This window comes from Notamacropus eugenii, chromosome 2 (assembly GCF_028372415.1).
Source record: "Notamacropus eugenii isolate mMacEug1 chromosome 2, mMacEug1.pri_v2, whole genome shotgun sequence".
Lineage (NCBI taxonomy): Eukaryota > Metazoa > Chordata > Mammalia > Diprotodontia > Macropodidae > Notamacropus > Notamacropus eugenii.
The window spans coordinates 375154176-375175184 of record NC_092873.1 but is presented as its reverse complement, the minus strand read 5'-3'; the positions used below and the strand labels follow the sequence as shown (position 1 = coordinate 375175184).

General features: G+C 46.3%; 2 protein-coding genes across 2 annotated transcripts; both read right to left on the bottom strand.

Moving 5' to 3' along the window:
• Positions 1–4265: 4265 nt before the first annotated feature.
• MRM1 (mitochondrial rRNA methyltransferase 1) lies at positions 4266–10306 on the bottom strand. The gene is made up of 5 exons (XM_072646941.1): positions 9128–10306; positions 8008–8101; positions 5788–5920; positions 5525–5644; positions 4266–5270 (listed from the first exon to the last, which is right to left on the bottom strand). The coding sequence occupies exons 1-5, from the start codon at positions 9718–9720 to the stop codon at positions 5215–5217; spliced, it is 996 nt and encodes a 331-aa protein (XP_072503042.1). The 5' UTR covers positions 9721–10306; the 3' UTR covers positions 4266–5214.
• Positions 10307–10729: 423 nt separating this feature from the next.
• DHRS11 (dehydrogenase/reductase 11) lies at positions 10730–20673 on the bottom strand. Its single transcript, XM_072646942.1, has 7 exons — positions 20297–20673; positions 16289–16498; positions 13708–13802; positions 12805–12934; positions 12180–12272; positions 11659–11724; positions 10730–11333 (listed from the first exon to the last, which is right to left on the bottom strand). Exons 1-7 carry the CDS (start codon positions 20528–20530, stop codon positions 11292–11294), a joined length of 870 nt encoding a protein of 289 aa, XP_072503043.1. The 5' UTR covers positions 20531–20673; the 3' UTR covers positions 10730–11291.
• Positions 20674–21009: the final 336 nt, after the last annotated feature.

Genomic DNA, 21009 nt, shown 5'->3' with positions numbered 1-21009 from the left:
TGTGTTTGTACCTAACACAGTGCCTGGAACCAACAAATGTCCCTAATTGCAGGTAATGATACAGAAAATGCTCCCACACCAATCAGAACATATTGGATGGCCAGGGACATAGTCTTGTTCCTGGAATACAATTATGTAAGCACATATAATACACAATTAACAATTTTATATATATATATATATATATATATATATATATATATGCATGTATACACACACAGATATATATAGAGAGAGATAGATAGATATGAATAAAACATAATTTTTACCAAGTCATCTGCAACCACGTTGGACTTCACACCTAGAGCCTCCTTGAGCTTTTGAGAGGCCTTATCTTACATGGACCCAGGCCTCTACCACATTTGCCAGCTAGTTTCGTGCCAGAAAGACACAGAATACCATCCCTTCCCTTTCCAGCACCCTTGTCTATGCTGTCTTCCCCCCCATCCCCTACACCCCATTAGAATATAATCTTCTTATACTTATATCCCTAGGACTTAGCAGAGGTGTCTGATACATAAGTGTTTAATAAATGCTTTCTTCCATCTATCTATTCATCTGCCTATCTTCCATATCAATATCTCTGTTTCTATCTATCTCCCTATTGTGAAAAACCAAGATGCTGCCTTTGTGAATCTTCCCATCAAGAAAATCATTTTCTTTTTCTTTCTCGAGGGAAAACTTGAACAAAGATGAACAGGGGACATTTGTTTTTTAGGTTTTTTTAAGATCTGCAGGGCTTATGATTCTTAGTATTTATTCCTTCCTACACACGTATACACACACACACACACACACAACCACCAAGGCAATGAAGTGTACCCATGTTCTGGGGCCTGAGAATGGGGCAACCTGTTTTCTTCTTCATTCCAGAACTGAACTTGGTATTAGAGGACCTAGGTCCAAATTCAGCCTTTGCAACTTACCACCTATGTGACCTTAGGAAAATCACTAAACTTCTTTGACTCTCAATTTCCTCATCTATAAAATGGGGAGTTAACTACTAATAGTAAATAGGATTTATATAGTCCTTTGTGCCAGGCACTGTGCTAAGGGCTTTACAACTATCTCCTCATCTGATCGATGCAACAACCCTGGGAGGAGGGTGCTATTATTATTCCCATTTTACAGACAAAGAAACTGAGGTAAGCTGAGGTTGAGTAACCTGGGGTGACCCAGTTAATAAATGTCTAAGGTCAGATGTGAACTCAGGTCCTCCTTACTCCAGGCTCCCACCTCTCTCTACTTTACCACCTCATAGCTATATACTAGCCCTATATTCCGAAAGCCATTAAAGAGAAAAAGCACCCATAAATGCAAAAGTATTTCTAGCAGCCTTTTTTGTTATAGCAAGGAACTGGAAATTAAAGAGCTATTCATTAATTGGGGAACAGTAGAATAAAATATGGTGCTTGAAAACAATGGGATATTATTATTCTTTAAGAAATGAAAGGGATGATTTCAAAGACACCTGGGAAGACTTAACTGATACAGCATGAAGTGAACAGAATGAGGATAATTTATATAGGAACAACAAACACCTGTAAAAGATTTCAGGACTCTGATCATTGCAAAAACCAAGCACAACGGCCTGGGGCCAGTCATGAAGCAGGCTCCCCACCTCCTGACTGAAAAGTGATGGAAAGATGTAGAAGTAAGGTTTATCTTTTTAGGGACAGCCACCGTGGTGACTTGTTTTGCTTGACTTCATATCTGTTGCAAAGGTTTTGTTTTTCATTCCTTATTTTGGCAATTGGAGTGATAGGGGAAAAGGGGGATTGGGGTTAGGATTCCTTTCCACTTCACCCCCACCCCAATAAAGAAACAAACATGAAAAGGAAACAGAAGGGAATCACACAAGCAGGACAGCTCTGAAAGTTACAACCTGAATTCATTAAATCCTTTAAAAACAAGTTCTGTGACTTTACAGCTATAACTGATACCAAATTGTTTGCCTTCTCAAGGAGGTGGGAAAGGAGAGAGGGAACTTGGAATACAAAATTTTTTTAAATGAATGTTAAAAATTTTTTACATGTAACTGGGAAATACCTACAAAACAAAAATAAATTTAAAAAACAAAAGCAAGTTCTAAATAATATTCAGTTACATATACAATCCTCTCCTGTTTCACACTGTACATGGAAATGCTGGTTTTATTTGGTTTTTAAGTTTAGAATAAAAACAATATTGAAAAAATAATGAAGGTGTTGGACCAAATGACCTATAAGGTCCCTTCAGGTCCAAGTCTATGAAATGCTATGATCTCCACAATTCTGAGGTTAGGCATTCTGGGGTTCTTCTGTCTTGAGAAAGAGATTTATTCTATGCACCCCAAGAAACCAGAGATACCTCAGAAGGAAAGGGTCAGAGGCATCCTTCACCAAGTACTTCCTTCTATCCCAAAGCCTTCAGCTGGAGGAGTGATCTACCAAAGAACAAGAATGCCACCTAATGGACACAGCAAGGTCTCACTAAAGATTCCCGGAAACCCCAGGTAATTCTCTCAGAGCCTCTGGACTCTTTCCATCCTAATGAAACCAAACAGCAAAAATCATAATCACTTCCTCTTCCCCCTGGCTTACCATGCTAAGGATATATAAGGCTACAGGGATAGGCTCCGAGGGACATAGGTACCTAAGGATCTAGTCATCAGACATCCATGAAAGTATGTTTTCTTTCTTTTTTTTTGGATATGACTAATGCAGGAATTTGTCTTATATAACTATATATGTTTTAAATAGGTTTTATTTTTCTTGCCTTCTCAATGCTAGGGGGAAGGAAGAAGAGAGGGAGAATTTGGAATGGAAAATAAAACTGAATCACAAAAAATACAGAAATTTTTAAAAAGCAAAAATGAGAAAAGAAAGGCTTTCCTCTATGTAGAAAGATACCATAGGAGACAGCCTGCGGAGAGGAGAAAAAATGAGCCTAGGACAGTCAGTCCCAACCTGTCATTTGGGGAATGGTGGGACAGGATGGAAGGAGATGTAGTACAGAGGTTTCCAGTTCCCTCTCCTCCCAGAAAGAAGAAAGGATCTAAATTTTCAAAGCAAAGCCAGATCTGGAATGAATAAATTGTATTCCATAAGGTGTAATGGAATATTCTTGTGCCACAAGAAATATTCTATTTGCAAAGACTTCTATGAAATGACAGAGTGAAGAAAGAGCAAAAGAGGAAAACTACGCAGAGTGACCGCAAATTCAGAGTTCAGATGAATGCAATGACCAATCTCGATTCTAAGGCGCTGATAATGGAACACGGCCCTCTGTGGAAATACTGTCGGACACAGCTGTGGCAACTGTTTTTGCTGGTCACAGGAAGAGTTCTTTTGGAGAGGAGAGGTTGATTGGAAACTATTAGTAATATAAAATTTCCAATACATTTAAAAATAAGGAAAAAAATGGAGTGGTCTACAAGCAAAGACCTCCCAATGGCAGCCCTTTTGGTTCTTGGAAAATAGGAGGAAGGGGAGACAAAGGCATCCAGCCGAGTCTACTTAGGCCTCCATTCTCCCCAAGCTTTCCAAGTTGAGGAGGATCTCTAGTGGGATGGGCTCTGCAATGGGGCATCAGAGCAACACACCATCAAGTCAGGAGACTAAGAGCTCCAGTCCTGCCTTTGAAACAAACAAGCTACATGACCTTCTTTACCTCTCTGGGCCCATTTCTTCCTCTGTAAAATACTGTAAAAATCTGTTCTAGCTCTGACATTCTGTCAGTGCTTCTACTTCACTGGCAGGCATCATTCTTCTTCTCCCTATGATCCCCTTTTAGGCCCAGAGACCTTACATAAATTACCTAACCTCTCTGGGACTCATCCTTTCCAGCTGTAGAATGAGGGTAGAGAGGGTGGCCTAGATAAGAGTCTAACATTCCTTCTAGTACTAACCTTGTAATCTTCTAACTGGGTTTGGGATTATGCTGATAATAATAGCTAGCACTTAGCTAGCACTTTCAGGCTTGCAAAGCATGTTTTAACAAGTTACATGATCTCACTTCATCTTCATAACAACTGGGAGGTAGGTACTGTTATAATAATCTCCTTTTTTCAAATAAGGAAACTTCAGCTCTCTCAAAAAGCAAAGTAACTTGCCTAGCTAGTATGTACTTGAGACAGAATTTGAACTGGGGTCTACCTGGCCCCAGGTCCAATTCTATTTTACTGTCAAACTGTCATTATATCTCCTTCCCCAAAAAACCTCCTTTTTCTACCTGGGGATGAAAAAACAGACCCCACCACCACTACACACATATACACATAAATGTAACAGCAGTTCACATTTATACAGCACTTGGGGGCTGACAAACCATGTCACATATGATCCTTACATGGACCCTTCAAGGGAGGTACCATCTTCTCCCCATTTTACAGATGAAGAAGCTGAGGGACATGGGTTGTAGTGAACTGCCCAGAGTCACCTACTTAGTATCTGAAGCAGGATTTGGATCCAGGTCTTCTTGACACTTAGTCCAACAGATTATCCAATGTGCCTAATAAAGGAAAATCCCTCAGTCCAGGCATTTGCCTGGAGAAAAAAGGTGAGGCACACTGTGTCCCATCCTCCTCACCAACAAAATGAACAAGTGGCGGTTGTCAAATGATTCTTCCAGCAAAGTTCAATGATACAATGAATTCCCTCCCATCAGCTCCTATACCGAAGACCCCCAGTGCAGGCTGCACTTAATTTCAATAAATACACACTGGTATGGTTTGTACGCATTTAACACACCCTCTCTCAAGGACTCAAAGGTACCTGGACTTCCCGTGTCCTCGATCACCATCAGTTGCCAAGTTCTCATCAATCCTGACATACAAAGACAAAAGTGAAATCGTCCTTGACTTCATGACACTTGTTTACATTCTACTGGGGCAGCCAACATATACAAAGTGGTTGGGGCAAGGGCAGAGGTAGCTCCTCTAGAAGCTAGAAGAGGATCCAGAAAGGCTTCATTTCATGTAGGAGACAGAAGAACATGAGCCAAGTCTTGAAAGAATGACCAAACACAGACACACACATGTGCACACTCATGTGCACACAGGCAAATGATCAAGATGCCAATCAGCTCCCCTCTGGTCTCTCTCTTCCTGATCTAGGTTCTGCCTACCTAAGGGCAGGCACCCATACCCTTGGGACCTGGCTGGCTCTAGGTTCAGGTTCTTCAGAAGAAGCTGAGGATTCCTGAGAGTCACAAGTAACAGCACGTGTTTCCTTCTCAAGCAAGTTCTCCTGGTCCCTTCCTCTGGCTGACGATGGAATAGAGAAGGATCCCTGTTCAACACAAAGAGGACAATGACTGGATCTGGGGAAAGAAGGGAGGGAAAGAGAAAAAACTGGAGAAGATAAAAAGAGAGGAGAGAAAAGGAGAGAGGATGAAAAAGGAAAGGAGGGGAAGAGACAGGAGGAGGGGGTTAGAAAGGAGGTGGGAGGGAAAGAGGAGGGGCTGTTTTTCTTTTTATATTCCCAGCACTTACCCAGTGCCTGATACAAAGAAGGGATAAGAAGGGAAGTAAGGGAACCCTTACCTGCAGCAACAGAGACATTCAAGGACTCTACTTCTGGGGTGAGCCCCCGCCCAGGTGGGATGGTTAGTAGAATATGGCACAAGCTTCTGACCTCCTGGGATAGCCCAGAACCTTCATTTCCTAGAGGGCAGAGATGGGACAGAAGAGTCAGCACTACCCACAACCTGAGCTTTGGAAAACAGGTACAGCAGGGAAGGAGTACAACAAAAGAACAGGGAAATGCAACAGACATCTCATCTGGTAGCTGGACTCCTGTCACCTACCTAACACCAGGAGAGTAGATCGGTCCCAGAGGAACTCTAGGCAGCTGGCAATGGGGATGTCAGAGCACTGAGCAATCCCAGACCCTGGGCAGCCCACAGTGCCAGCAACAAGCCAGCCTTGTTCAGCCTTCACCTGGCAAGGGGAAGGAGAACAATATGATTTCTTGATTCACCAGACTTTTATCAGCAATACTATTTAATTAATCAAGCATGTATTAAGAGCCTTCTGTTTATCAGGCACAGGACTAAGTGCAAGGAATAGAAAAATGAAAAGAGCCCTTACCCACAAGAAGCTTTTATCTTAGGAGCAGTGAAAGCACACAAAGAGAAAAAACAGGGGACCTACAGTGGGTTTTGTGTGAAAGAAATCAGGCTGTGGGCAAAGAATAATGCAGAGAAAGCTGGGGATTCCATCTCTACTCTACCGTTCCTGGAAATCTATGGGAGATTAGCAAGAGATTTTTCTGAATCCTTCTCTACCATTCCCCTCATTACATGTAAGCAGCTAGTCCCTTCACTGTGTCCCTATTCTGAAACACTGGCTTCACAATGCCCTGACCTGGAGAATGGAAAAAGAGGCTGCTAAATATGGGACAACATTGCCTCCATGTGGCCAGCAAGAGTCATAGCTAAAAACCCAGAAACGAATTGGGAAAAAGACTGGGGGCCTATCAGCCTGATTTCTTCCTAAGGTCAAGTGCAATTCTGGTTTAAGATAGCCACACACCAGCCAGACTGATCCAGGTTTCCAGGTAAGTTTAAGGAGAGACTCTATGGGCAGTTTTTGGAATGAATCAAAGATCTATCTAATCTTATGAAAAAATGTTCTAAATCATCATTGACTAGAAAACTACAAAACAATTTTTATTCAGACGCCTATTAGATTGGCTAAAATGACAGAAGGCAAAATGACAAATGTTGCAGGAGATGTGGAAAAATTGGGACACTAATACACTTAGTGGAATTGTGAACAGCTCCAACCATTTTAAGAGCAATTGGGAATTATGCCCAAAGAGTTATTAAACTGTATATACCCTCTGACTCAGCAATTCCACTATTAGGTCTGTTTCCCAGGGTAATTAGGGAAAAAAGAAAAGAACTTTTATGTTCTAAAATATTTAAAGCAGCTCTCTTCATGATGGAAAAGAACTGGGTGCCCATCAATTGGAGAAAATGGTTGAGTAAGTTGTGGTACATGATTGTGATGATTACTGTGCTATAAAAAATGATGAGCAGACAGATTTTAGAAAAACAGGGAAAGACTTGCATGAAATAACGAAGAGTGAAACAAGCAGAACCAAGAGAATGTTGCATACACTAACAGCAATACTGTTCAAAGAGTAACTGTGAATGCCTAAGCTATTTTGAGTAATATGAACATTCAAATCACCCACAAAGGACTTATGAAGGAAAATGCTATCCATCTCCAGAGAAAGAACTAATATATGGAAGTATATGTTGAATAGTTCCACATATATATATGTGTATATATATATACACATATATGTAAATCTTTATCTAATGTTGGCTTCTCTAATGCAGGGTTGGGAGGATTGGAGGGACACAACTTGGAACTCGAATTGTAGCCCGAAAAAAATAAATTAAAAGTTACAAAAAATTAAATGTAAAAAAAAAATTGTGTTTATACTTTTTGCTTCCCTAGTGTTTGGAGCACAGTAGGAGCTTAATAAATTCTTGTTGCATTGAACTGAGCTGAATGGCATAACACTGAACTGAACACTCCAAAAAGAGAGAGGCTTTATAGTCTGGGCCCCTCTTTGGCCAGAGTTCCAGGGGCATGTAGGTAATCTCCCTCTGGGATGATTGGATCCCTCCTTGGGAATAAGGACAAGAATCCTAAACCATAACACTAGATGATTAGATTCATCTGGGACTAAGAAACTAATCCCCCCTGAAATCTAGAATGAAGTACATAGACATGACTGCATTAGCAACTGCTCTGTTCCCCATTCCACTGGAGTTATAGCTAGATAATCAATCAACAAGCATTTAGTAAGCACTTACTGTGTGCCAGGCATTGGGCTAGTGTTGTCAACACTATAAAAACAAAACAAAACAAAACCAGTCCCTGCGCCCAAGGAGTTCACTTCTGAATGGGAGAGATGACATTTTCATCAATAGGTACATACCAAAAAAAAAAAGAACAGATACAAGGTAACCTTTGTGGGAAGTATACTAATCCACTCCTCTACTAATTACCTTCAGCAAGCCTGGAAGATCATCAGTTGCAAAGACATCCATCACCTCCATGACTCCTGCACTGGCCTTGCTAACCACTGGAGTCAGGGGGCAACTGCAAAGTTCAATTTCAATTAGACTCAACAAACAATGATAAGCACCTACTATGCACAAGGCACTAGAGACAAAATTAAAACAGTATTAGCCCTCAGAGTTTGGATTCTTCCAGGCAGGGGTTTTTTGCCTGGGGTCCATGGGCAGATTTCTCTAGGAAACAATATTTATTTAGTATTTACTATTTTCCAGGCAGTGTTTCATGGGGATACATGAACTTGGATGGAAAAAAATTATCTTGTTATGTTACATATATATATTATACATTGTATAATTATATCTTATTTTCACAAACCTTTGGTTTCCTTGTAACTCTATGTATTTTATTTCATACATTTAAAAACATGAACCTGAGAAGAGGTCAGTAGGCTTCCCCAGACTGCCAAGGCGGGTCCAGGACACAAAAAAGGCAGTGGAGACAAAGGCTGTGAGTTTGGATCCCAACTTAAGTAGAACCTGTGTGACCTCAGCTATTTAGTCTCTCTGGCCTCAGTTTCCTCACCTATAAAAAGAGAAGTATCATGATGAGGTATCAGGATACAGTGGGAAAACAAGAGCTAGGACTGAATTAGAGGAGCAGGTTCCAATCAGGGCTTCTCCCACTACCCCAGCAGTGGCGGTTGGGCTGTTTCCGACCAGGAAAACAGAGTGAAACAGATGACCTCTGAAGCTTCTTCAAGCTCTAAAGCTACACCCTAGGGAATACATACATATTTGAGGGGGGAGGCAGCACCAATACAGGGAGGATCTGTTCCCCACGATCTCTCCAAACTTGCTAAGTTATCCTACGCTCCTTCCTTGGCCTCCAGGGGGAGGAGGGGGAGGACACAAACCACAAATCTTCCTGGCCCACAGGAGGCAATCGGCTCGGGCTGAGGGGCAGGAAGCTTCCAGGTCGAAGCCGAGCCCGCAGGCCAGGGGCTGGGGGACGGACAATGTCCAGGCGGTCGGCGGGGTCTGAGGGAGGTCAGGGGTCGTGGTGGTGGATGGTCCTAGGATGCCGCGGAAGGAGGCAGGTGAGCTCTACCTGTGGGTCTGGCTCGTGATGACCTTGTCCACGCCCAGGAAGTGCGCGGTGCGCAGCACGGCGCCCAGGTTCCGAGGGTCTTGGATCTCCTCCAGGATGAGCCACAGGCGCCGCGCCGCCGGGCCCGCCCCCGGCCCGTCTTCTCTGCCCTCCGGCCAGGCCTTGGGGCGCAGCGGGGCCACCTCCATGCACACGCCCTGATGGACCTGACCCCGGCACAAGGCATCCAGCTCCCGCCGCCGCAGCCGCTGCACCGGGACGCCCAGAGCCTCGGCGGCTCGCACCAGCTCGGCCCGCGCCCCGTACTCCGCGCCCCCCTGGCGAACGAGGAGACGGCTCACATCCCGACGGCCGGCCCGCAGGGCGAGGGCGCAGGGCGCCAGCCCGAACAGGACTTCCAGCCGCCGGACGAGGGGCAGGTCGTCCTCCCGGAGGCGGAGCAGCTCCGCGCCCCCCGGCCGGGCCTCAGGCCGGGGCCCCGCCTTCCAGGGGGGCCGCCTCGGGGAAGTGCTGTCCCGAGCCAGGAGCCGGGCTGGGAGAAAGGCCTGAGCGCGCCGGGCAGCGGCCCCGGGGCGAGCCGCCAAGGGCAGCATGTTCCGAGCACTTGGCCGCGGCTGTAGTCCAATCTACGGTGTAGACGAGACAGCGACCACTCCGTTTCCGGGCTGTCTGGCTTCTGGGCCCGGAGAAGGCGGGGGAACGAGGAGGCCGAGCTCCCGGCCGTGGCGCGGGGAGGTCCGGGGTCTCGGCCAGCACCTCCGCTAGGAAACCCCCGGGGCTAGCGGAGGGCAGCAGGTGTCACGTGCATGCGCACCCACGTGAGCGGCCTCCGCGTTCCGCCCCTCCGTAGTCTAGGCCAAGTGGAACTTGGGCGCAGCGTTAGCAGAGCCGTGGAGCTCCGCCTGTGCTTGTTCCCACAGCGCCACCTGCTGGGCCGGGGGAGGGGTGGAATCAGGACCTGGAGTCCTGGACCCCATCCTCCTCTAAACTTCTCCGTTTGTAGAGCCAGACCTGGAGCGCCCATGTTCACAGTGGCCTGTGTCTCAGGATGGAGAGAGCTTTTACGAACCCTGGATAAGAAGGTCTGGGCAGGATTCTGGTTGGGGGATGGTGAGGAGCAGACAGACGACCCCACAGGGTCCCTGTGACTCTTGCCTGTACCAATAAAATGTTTCTCTCTTCTCGCTCCCTTCTCTCCTTTCCTCTTCTGGGCCATTCAGCCCATTATTCTGCAGGGTTTCAAGGGACATTATATTTCTTTTCCCTAACAAAATCAAGACTTAGAAACGTATACCAAAGTTTCCTTCTAACATGATTCTTACCCTGATCCAACCTTTTCCTGGAGCACGCTTAACCTGCATCACCGGGGCCCACATGGGATCCTTAAATTTTTCACTCACTTACACCCTTTCCATTTCTTTCTACCACCAGCAGCAGAGCAATCTGCCCCTGCCCCAACCCAGTCCCTCTCCCTCTCCCCTCAGCTCTAAAAGCCACAGAGCTACCCTGGGTGGTACCCTCCCACTCAAAGAGCCATCAATATACTATAAGTCCCTACACCAGGGAAAGGAATAAGTAGAAATAAATTGCTAAAGCCAAAAGTCTGTTTTTTCTCTTTTAATTCTATAAGTGAAAACCTCTTGGGAGACAGGGACCTGATGCTGTCCTGCTGCTATGACCAGTGGAATAATCCCTCCAGAACCCAGGGTGGGAGAAAAGGGAAGAAGGAGAATTAGCAGTAAGGGAATAGAGAAAAGGGAAAGGAAGGAGCCACAGGTGAGGGCCTGCTCAGGGTCGCTGGGGAGAAGGGAGAGTGATGGCAGGCACCAGTAATACTTCTAATCTTGGCCTCCTTCCCAAGGAGGAAAGGAGATAAAGTAAGAGGACAAAGCTCAATGAACCCTAAACAACGAGTAAAGGGGTAACACATTAAGAAAATAGAACCACCCCACCACCTACCATCCAGTTTTCATCTGTAAATCACATCTAAACATGAAACAATTTGAGATTACAAAAAAAATTTTGGTGTTGTGGTTTTTTTTTTTAAGTCCTAAGGGCAGAAGAAAGAGATTGAGTCCAGCGATCAAAAATTAACACCTACAGTCCACATTTAGGAGCCAGGCAAGTAGGGGTCCGTGCCCCAGGCTCGGCTCCCAATCAGATGCTATGTCACCTGTTCCGTTGGCCACATCTGGATGTCTCCGATCTGCAAATAGTACAGTGGAGTGGGCAAGACTTAAGCTCCCTCCCCTATCCTCTACAACCCCAAGAAAAAGCTATCTCCAGAGCTAAAGCAAATTGCTGAGAATTGCCACACATACATGCCACCCCTCTAAGCCTCTAGCTGCACTTAGGGCTTTCTGTAAATAGTTAATCTACCAATCCCTCCCTCCCATCCAGAAAGAAATCAGCATAGATATTACAAAAATATGTTTCCCACTTCCATTATCTTTTCCAATCTTCTACTATGAAGTTATGGACAGTGATTCCCCTGAAGTCCCTAAAAAAGCAATGGTCAAGTCTAGACTCACCTGGACATGTGGTGGGGTGCTGAGGACAAAGATGACGGCTTCAGCTACATCCTCAGGTTTGAGACACTGAGAGCATCAGGAGAAGGGATGAGAGACCATTTCTATTCCTACTCTTCACCCCAATCCCTCCTCCCCCATACACCTGGCCTCCTCTTCCTGACTTCAGTCCTTAGTCATGGAACATCTATTGATTATAGGACTTGGCCATTCTAGTAAAGGACACTTTTGGCTACTAGAATTTGTGGGGTTAGGAGGTCAATCACTTGAAAACTGGAGTGAATCATAATTTTTTAGAGCTGAAAGATGATTTAGAAAACATCCAGTCCAATCCCCTTATTTTATAGATGAGAGAAATGTGGCCCAGAGAAGTTAGGATTTGCAAAGTCACAGAACAAATCAGAAACAGAGCTGTGACTGGATGGAATCCAGGTGGCCCAACTCCCAGTTCAAAGCTCTCTGCATTGTACCATGAGGCCTTGTCCTCTCCCTTATGGCTCAGTGTCCAGCCCTTCAGATCCCACCTTGATATGCTCGTAGGTCTCAGCTGCTTTCACAGGGTCGTTGTCATGAAGTTTGAAGGCGAATCCTGTCTCCACCACCCCAGGGGAGATGCACTGGAGGGGCAGAGGGTGCCTGCTCAGGGGATATTCTACTATTCCAACCCTTCCCATTCTTTATCCCATGTAAGGTAAAGAAAACCAGCAAAAGAGAACAAGCCATGATGAAGAGGCCATAGTAAGAGGATGCAAGCCCAAAAGATAAACAAAGACCATAAAGTGCCTAGGACACAGAAATGACCACTCAATCCTTGCACCCTCAACAAGAACATCAAAGAGTAATCTCTCTTATGATTACTTCAGCCACAACCCAATCCCATTCCATCCAAGCAGCCTTCTTGATGCAACCCTGCCCCAGGTCCTCCCTTCTGCCTGAGAGTCTTTGGTCATTTTGTCCTGGATCAGAGAGGAGAAAACTGAGTCTTGGATCAGGGCCATGAAAACAGCAGAGACAGGAAGAAACCCAGAACTTCTGTCTTATTCCCCACCACAACTGTATGCACTGTGCATTGAACCAGGAGAACTATACTCCCTCTAAGGTGAAGGTTCACCCGCCTCAATTCCCCCCTTGGGGCAAATGTTCCCTCACTGTTGCTCGAATATGAGTATTGGCCTCTCGAAGCTCCTGCCGCAGTCCCTCAGTTAGTGCCGTAATGGCAAACTTGGTTGCACTGTAGAAATGCACATCAGACTGGGCTACTACCCGGTGACCCGACATGCTGTAGAGGAAGGGTGAAATCAAGGTATGAGAGGAGAGTGTGGCCCTATCTCACAACTATCCCCTTCAATGCCCTTCCCTTGATGCTCCTCCTCAGCTGTTCTGCCCTCTGAATTTGCTCACTATTCCCTTCACCTCTCTTTGAACTATGTCTGAAATGTCCTTCCCCATAAATGGCCATTCATAGGATCACAAGATTTAGAGATTCAGCCCAGGGATTCTTAACCTGGCTTGTGCCATAGACTCCTTTTCAGAATGTTTTTAAATAATGGAAGGAAATATTAAATTTCAGTTAGAAGCTAGGGAAAATAAAGATGTAATTTTTTTTTCCCATCCAAGTTCATAAACTTTCTTCTCTCCATGGACCCCTTGGGGAACTCCAGGTGAGGAACAGAGTCCTGATCTAGTGTAACCCTTTCATTTTACAGATGAGGAAACTGAGATACGACATAGGTGGTTAGGGGACTTGCCTGGGCCTACACAGCTAGCAGAATTGGGATCTGAACCCAGATCCTTTGAATCCAACCACTACTACCATGCTACCTCTCAATTCTTCCTATCATTTGAGCAGCTCCTGAGTCCAAGTCCTCAAGGAAATCTTTCCTGACTATGACTGGCCCAGGAACTCCCCCCAAATCTTGCTGAGAGTTTACCATATCAATGACATAAATACTGCTTTCTCCTCAGACATGTATTTTGGTCTAATCTAATAGTCTAACATTGCAAAACAACGGCATTGAACCATTCCTGCATCATCACCCACCCCTTATTCACCTGTTGATGTTGATAATGTGTCCATCATCCACACTCCTCTCCTTCATGGACTGGTATGCCTCCCGGGTACAGATACTGACAGCCAACACATTCACCTGCAGGCAAGGATTAAGGATGGAGAACTGAGAAGTCCAACCAGGAATATTTTGGGGTTGAGCCAGTCCAAGCTAAATCTGAAGGAACCTAAGAGTGCTGAGAGGGAAGGAGTAGTGAAGTGGGATGATTATGTGTATTTTTAGTCTTTTTTTTTCTTCCTAAGACTGTTTAAAGCCATCAGAGCTGGGGGATGGGAGAGATTTACTTTCTCTTGCATTTTTAAAAAAATGTCAGATGTGGTATTTTAACCTGGATATGCCAGCCCTCAACCCCTAATCTCTATCCATGGAGCCTCACAGCATTCTCTCCCCTACCCCTCAATTATATGTATTTTTTACAAAAAAGCTAACAAGCCAGCAAACTGGGTGATAACTTACAAATGAAGACCTGAAATGTTTGCATTACATCCTGCCCTAACCCCATCTCCAGAAAAAGAGGTCCGTGTACCCCACCCAGGAAGCTGCCTGAATCCTGCACTGTACGGAAGAGCAAGACCATTCCAGGCACAGCAAAAGCCTTGGTTCCTCTTTGTCTCCATCTCTGTTCTTCCCCTCTCCTTCTGAAATAGGAGAACAGAAGAACCATACTGGTGCTGAAGTCTTGGACGCCAAGGAATCAGGGAAACCTCCCTGCCACAACTACCCAGGAACCTCTATGAAAGGATCTGCCCAGATCTGCTACAAATAGCCCATTTTGGCTTCTAGTCTATATATCAGAGCTTCTGTACTGGGGCATCTCCTACTAAATGCTTTGCTCTCAGGATTTCTGGTGGCACCACCTTGTTCTACATTTCCAAGCAGTTCACCTGGTTTCAGAATGAGGAACTCAACAATAAACTTAGCTTAAAAGTATTTTCCCCTAGTATCCTCCCTCTCCCTCTGGCCCCACCTTTCCATACTTCCTACTGTCATTTTCCTGAAAGAAATTCCTGGGACATGGAAAAGATAGGTAAAGTAGGGATCCCAGGAAAATGTGAATTAAGACAGTTAACAATCTCAAAGGATTTATCCACCCATGCATATAAGAGACATGGGCTGGCAGCCTCATCTTCCTTTTGGCTCCTCCTCTAGCCTATCCACATGCCCCTGGGTCTAACTATGAAGTTGAACTAGCTGGCGGGGAAAAGGGGGAGAGAGAGAAGGCCAAGAAATTACCTTTCTGGCTCCAACAAACCCACATGCCCCTGACCTTACTTGTTCTAGCAAAGCAGGGCACTTCCAGAATCTCCATTCTCCAAAGAAAATGTCAGGTAAGGAACTGGCCGTGCTGTGGCCCTACCATGGCCCCACCAGGCTCACTGCCCATGGATAGAGATAAGCCTTTCACCAGTTCTTCACATCTCTCCTTTCAGGGAGAAAGGCAACTGGCTAGGAAGAGATTAGATGTTTCTCCTTATCAGGTGTCTGACGTAAAGCCTCAGGAATAGAACACCCATAGTGTGAACCTGCTTCAACTCCCAGTGACATCGGGAGATGAGGCACATATGTCAATGGGGGAGGGAGGGCAGTGCTCTGCCCCTCTGAGACTTCATACTACTGTGTTTTGTACTCAGCAAACATGAAAATAAAACACTAAAAAGTAAACCCCAGATCTAAGCAAAGAATGAATTCTGAACAGGCCAAACAGAATCCAAGGGGAAAACTTTTTTTAATAATAGTAATAATAATCACTAGATCAGGGACAAGGACCACCTATCCCAGAGGGAGATGGTAAAGACAGGCTGACATCAGAAAAGTGGGGGAAGCAGGATGGGCAGAAGAGGAATCACCCAGAATCAGACAGGGCTGGGCTAGACAAAGTCAAATCTAGAAGTTGTATCACCTAACTTCCAGGACTGGGCTCTTTCCACTACACCAAATGTCAAGAAAAATGGAATAAAGGTTTGGGGAGAGGGGGAAGCTACCTCACTGTATATAGTACTTAATCTTTCAAAGGACTTTCACATATATTATCTTATTTGATATTATAACACTGTTGAGTTAAGAATGGTGCCCCTCTAGCAAGAGCCTTGGAAAAAGCAGGCAATTACCAAGTGTTCATCGAGATAAATTACATATACATATATAGAATATAAATTAAAGAGATAAATTATATGTGTGTGTGTGTGTGAATGAAAAGAAAAGGAAGCAGATATTCATAGAGGATAAGACCTAATTCCTAATTAGGTCCCAATTCTTAGGCTGCTGCTTTTCCTGCTAGATAGTGTTATTTTTCCAATTTTATAAACTCTCAAGAAACAAATACACAGCCTAACTCCAGTCAAAAAGGAAGCAGCAAGGCTAAATATGGTAGTTTGAAGGAATGAGGGGGATTATTAAATCTCCTTCTGTAGAGAGAAATACGACTTCACCAGGACCTCACTTAGTAAATCCTGGTCCTGGATCATCCACTCCAAGAAGTCAATGGTTCCATAGCATACCCCATTCTCTTCTAGTCTTCTCCTTCCCTCCCATTCCCCACCCCTTACAAAAGCTACAACTCTCACATTCAGCATATCTTTCCAACCACTGGTGTGGCCACTGAGTAGTGGCTCAGGCCGGGCCAGGCCAGCATTATTGATGCAGATATCCACACCCTTGTGTTGAGTTCGAACAGCTGAGAACATGGACAGAATGTCTTCCTCTTGGGACAGATCACATTTGTAGGGGACCAGAGTCCCTGGGTAGCCAGCACTCTGACACTCAGCAGCCAGTTTCTGGTGATAAAGAGAAGAAATCTGGTCAGTGGACTAACAGATATGAGTTGTTAAGTGTTCTCTCTCTCTCTCTCTCTCTCTTTCTCTCTCACTCACTCACTCTGTCTCTCTGTCAAGTCACAACTCTCTTACCCTACTCTTATCCCCTTCCCAGCACCTCACCCCACCCTCCTTTCTTCCACTCTAGCCAATAAAGCCAGTTTCTAGTCCCTACTGTGACAGGTTTGGCGTTACTCCTCCTACCTCCCACCAGAACTGGCAAAGAGAAGCTTCCTCTACATCACACCAGAAAGGGAAGGAATGATGTCCAGAAAGTTTGCTCTAGATTTCTCACAGATTTTTAAATCAGGCAGGAGAGGGCTATCCCTAGCCTCAGTTCTCTCCTCCAGCCAGCCAGAGTCATACCATCCCTAATCTCCCCTCCCCCAAGAGGAGGTGCCAAGTGCCCTGGATATATTCTCCCTCTTCTCTCCTCCTTCAAACTTTTTCCTTGGGATCATAAGGTAGGTGACCTGGTGATATGAACACATGTCTCTTTGTGGGGCTCGCTGCAAGCTCATGCTCCCCCAAGGAGGGTACAGAGTATCCATTCTGCAGCTAGAAAAGCTTCAGAACAGTAGGGAACCCTGAAACAGAGACACTAGGGAGGGAGGCCAAGAATGTAGAACCAGACAGAAAGATAAAGAAAACCTCTAGGACCTTGTGACACTACACAGAGACTGTCTATGAGGTGCAGCAGCAAAAGGAAAACAATCTGCTAGCTGAGGATGGGTAGTGCCCATCCTCTCTGGGCACCTGGACTCTATTAAAGACATATGGGTGCTGGCTCCAATCCAGCTTAGCCATCTGCCAAGATCTGAGAGCTCCCTTCCTTTCCTACCAATAAAAGAATTTGTAAACACATAATTCTTATGACTCAGAAGCAGCTTCCATCTCCTAATCTGACCAGGTACAAGGGTCCCTTGCCAGAAAGCTAGGCCCCAGATAATCCCATGAGGAAAACAGGCACTGGCTTTAAAAAGAAAAGAAAAGTCAAGTTCTAAGTGAAGAAGCAAGTGATTGCAGTGGAGACTGCCTCCCTCTCTCCCTCCATACCCATCCTCCTCCCCCCAAAAAAATTCAAACACACAAGCCATCCCTCCTTCTCTAGACTCAGAATGGGCAAGGTCAAAATCCTTTCCAATTGAGTACCCCAGACTTTGGCCCTGGAAGAAAAAGAAAGGAGGCCAAAATCCTTTGGGAAGGGGACAAGGAAACTCAGTCCTTATCATCTCCTTCCCATCATCCAACCTACCTTTCTTTAGCTCTTTCTCCAGAAATAAATAATTTCATTTGCCTCTACCCAGAGATATTATACAGAAGCTAAAACAAAGACTATATATCCTGGAATTTATCTGGTTAGACTGACAGCCCATTTGACATTCAATGTCTGGCTTCCCTGGGGTTGTTTGGTCTCGAAAGGTATGACTATTTTGGGGCAAGGGATAGAAATCTCACAGGTCTAGTGCCCAGCCTAACCTTGTAGACACCAGGATACACTGCCCAGCCACAGGCCTGGGACTGAAGCCTGAGCTGCTAATAGCTGGCTGGAATGGAGGGGGAGGGTAAGGCAAAGGATAGGTGGAGCCAGGTGACCTTGAAGATATCAGAGAAGCTATAAAATGAATCACTGGTCAACAGTTTCTAAGGCTGAGGACTCTGCCCCAGAGAGTGATAATCTTCACCTATATCAGATCTCTCCACACTTCCCTTACAGGGACTTTGAACAGGGGATAAATGATAAAGCCCTTCAGCCAAGCCCTAGCCCACAGGCCCTGAAAGAATTGAGACTGTGATCTACCATAGAAACTCCCTCTGTCCCTGTACCCTGGTTGCTCCATCCAGCTCTGATTTCTGTGCACTTGATATCCATAACCCCAGTGGCCACCTAGCTCGCTGAGGGGTAAGGAACGACCTAGGAGTTATCTGAGTTGAGTCTCTTCCTTGGGGGTTCACATATTTAAACCTCAATTCAACACAACGTCACATATGAGACTGTAAATGACAGACATATTCCTAGTCTCCTGGCTCCATAAAAGATAAACTGCCATGTAGTCCATCCAAGTTGGGATTGGGAAGGAGATACTAACTCTCAGGAATCCTTTCTGTGCTAAAAGGCTCTTTAGAGAAGGCAACACCCTGACCTGTGTTTGTTCCTCTCATCCCTAGGTCTCCCAACCCAAAATCATAATGGTTATTAATTACTGTAGTTGTTTTAAGGCTCTTGAGAAGCACAAATACACTCCAAATGGAAGGGGGTGGAGGGTGGGGAAGGAGAATGAATCTCAAACTGGCTGCCTAGGTCCACCTGGCCTAGGTCTGTCTGGAATAGCAAAACAAGTAATGAAATGAATACCCCTTCTTACTCCCACTTCCCACCAAATATCTCATGGCTTCTTTTTTCTCTCTCTTCTTGACTTCCTAGTTGACTAATGTTCTCTTACCCTTTCCCTTCTCTTTGGCTCTAAATGCAGAGAAGGCAAGATATCTGGGTGAAATGCTAGAGGTCAAGGATCCCATCAGTATGGATGTCCTGAGGGTAGAATCAAGATGATACCAGGAGGAAGTACCAGGTTTAGGAAGGATGTTTTTAGGCAGGGCCTTTGATAGCCACACAGGTAGTTTCCAACCAACTCTGATTATCTCTCTCATGGATCATCCTATGTCCTCTAGGACTGGGATTCTGTCCAATTTTTGTGTCCTAGCCCCCTCTGAGAGTCTGGTGACTCCTCAGAATCACCTTTTGAGTACCCCAGCTCCTAAAACCACTAGGGTCAGTCCAGCTCTCCCATTTGTCCCTCAAATTCCTGCAGTTACAATCCCCAAACTTCCCATCACACTCCTACTCCTTTCCAGATCCCCAACCCCAAATCCCTGGGAACATAGTTCTGTCCCACACATCCCTCAAAGATCCCTGCACCACAAAGCCTCACTATCACAGCCTCCTCAAGATCACAATCTCCAACCCCCCAGCATTGAAAAGCTCACAGAAACCCTGTACCTCAACCCCCACTATTGGAGCCCAATAACACACATTTCCAGTAACACAGTTAAAAATACACTAACAGACTGCACATGTATAACCTTTATTAAATTGCCTGCCTTCTCAATGAGGGGGGAAGGGAGGGGAGGTTAGAGGAGAGAAAAGGTAGGAGAAAATTTGTAACTTAAAATTGGAAAAAAAAACAAAGATTAAATGTTTTTACATGTCATTAAAAAAACTAAAATTTTTAAAATACACTAACAAAAACATACCAAAAAATTCACTCATAAAATCTCCATGTTCATTGTCCCGACCCACAAAGGGAATCCCAAATTCTCACTGATCACAGCCCCCCAGATATCCACAACCACAGCCTCCTGAGACATCCCTGAACCTGAAGTTTCTCACTGTTACAATCCAACACACACATACATTTCCACCATCACGGCACCCCCAAACAAAATCTTCACGATCACAATCCCCACCACACAGGGCACCCCAAACTCCTACTGATCACAGCCCCTTACCTCTTCTGCCCCGCAAACATCATCAAATCTCCTGAGACCCTTGTACCTAGTTCAGCTCCCCCAACACGTTCATAAAATCTCACTCCCAGAGGGCACCCCAAATTCTCACCGATCACAGCCTCAACTTCTCTGTCTCCCCCGACCCACAACTCCAGCCCCTCACGCTCACAGCCCCCCTCCACACACACCTGCACACCGCCTCGGCGGTCCCGGCCCCGCCCCTCCCCCAGGCGCCCCAAGTTCTCGCACCTCGATGTTGCTGACGGTGCGGGCGCACCCCACCACCTTCAGTCCGCGCTGCACCAGGGCTCGGGCCACGGCCGCGCCGATGCCGCAGGAGGCACCCGTCACCAGCGCCAGCCGGCCCCGCCAGCGCTCCATGCTGGGGGTGCTGGATTCCTTCGCAGCGCAGCCGCCCACGCCGACCCAGGGCCCCGACCCCAGCAACAGTCCCGCCGTGTCCTGCGACCCGACGGAGTTCATCCTCCCCGGGTCCGGCGACCGACTCCACCTCTCGGCTCCGCTCGGATGCCCGCCGACCCTCACTCAGTTGGGCGGCCAGTCAGCCGTCACGGCGGCCCCGCCTGCCCCGGCCGCTGCCCTCTCCACGCCCCGCGCCTCCCACCGTCTCCCCGCCCCTCCCGGCCAGAGGCTCCGCCCCCAGCGCGAGGGCGACTTCTCGCCCGCCCCCTCTAGCCAGAGGCTCCGCCCCCAGCGCGAGGGCGACTTCTCGCCCGCCCCCTCTAGCCAGAGGCTCCGCCCCCAGCACGAGGAAGAAGACGTCGCCATTTTCGGCCTCGCCTCAGGCACTGTTCCGGACAGCGACGTCATGGCACCGGCCCACCTGTTTCCTGCACCCGTGCCTGGACACCTCGGACCTTTAAGCCGGCACCCACGGCTCTGGGCCGTGAGTGTGCAATCCAGAGGGGCGCAGAGGTAGTGCCTGTCCCCTGACCTAAAGC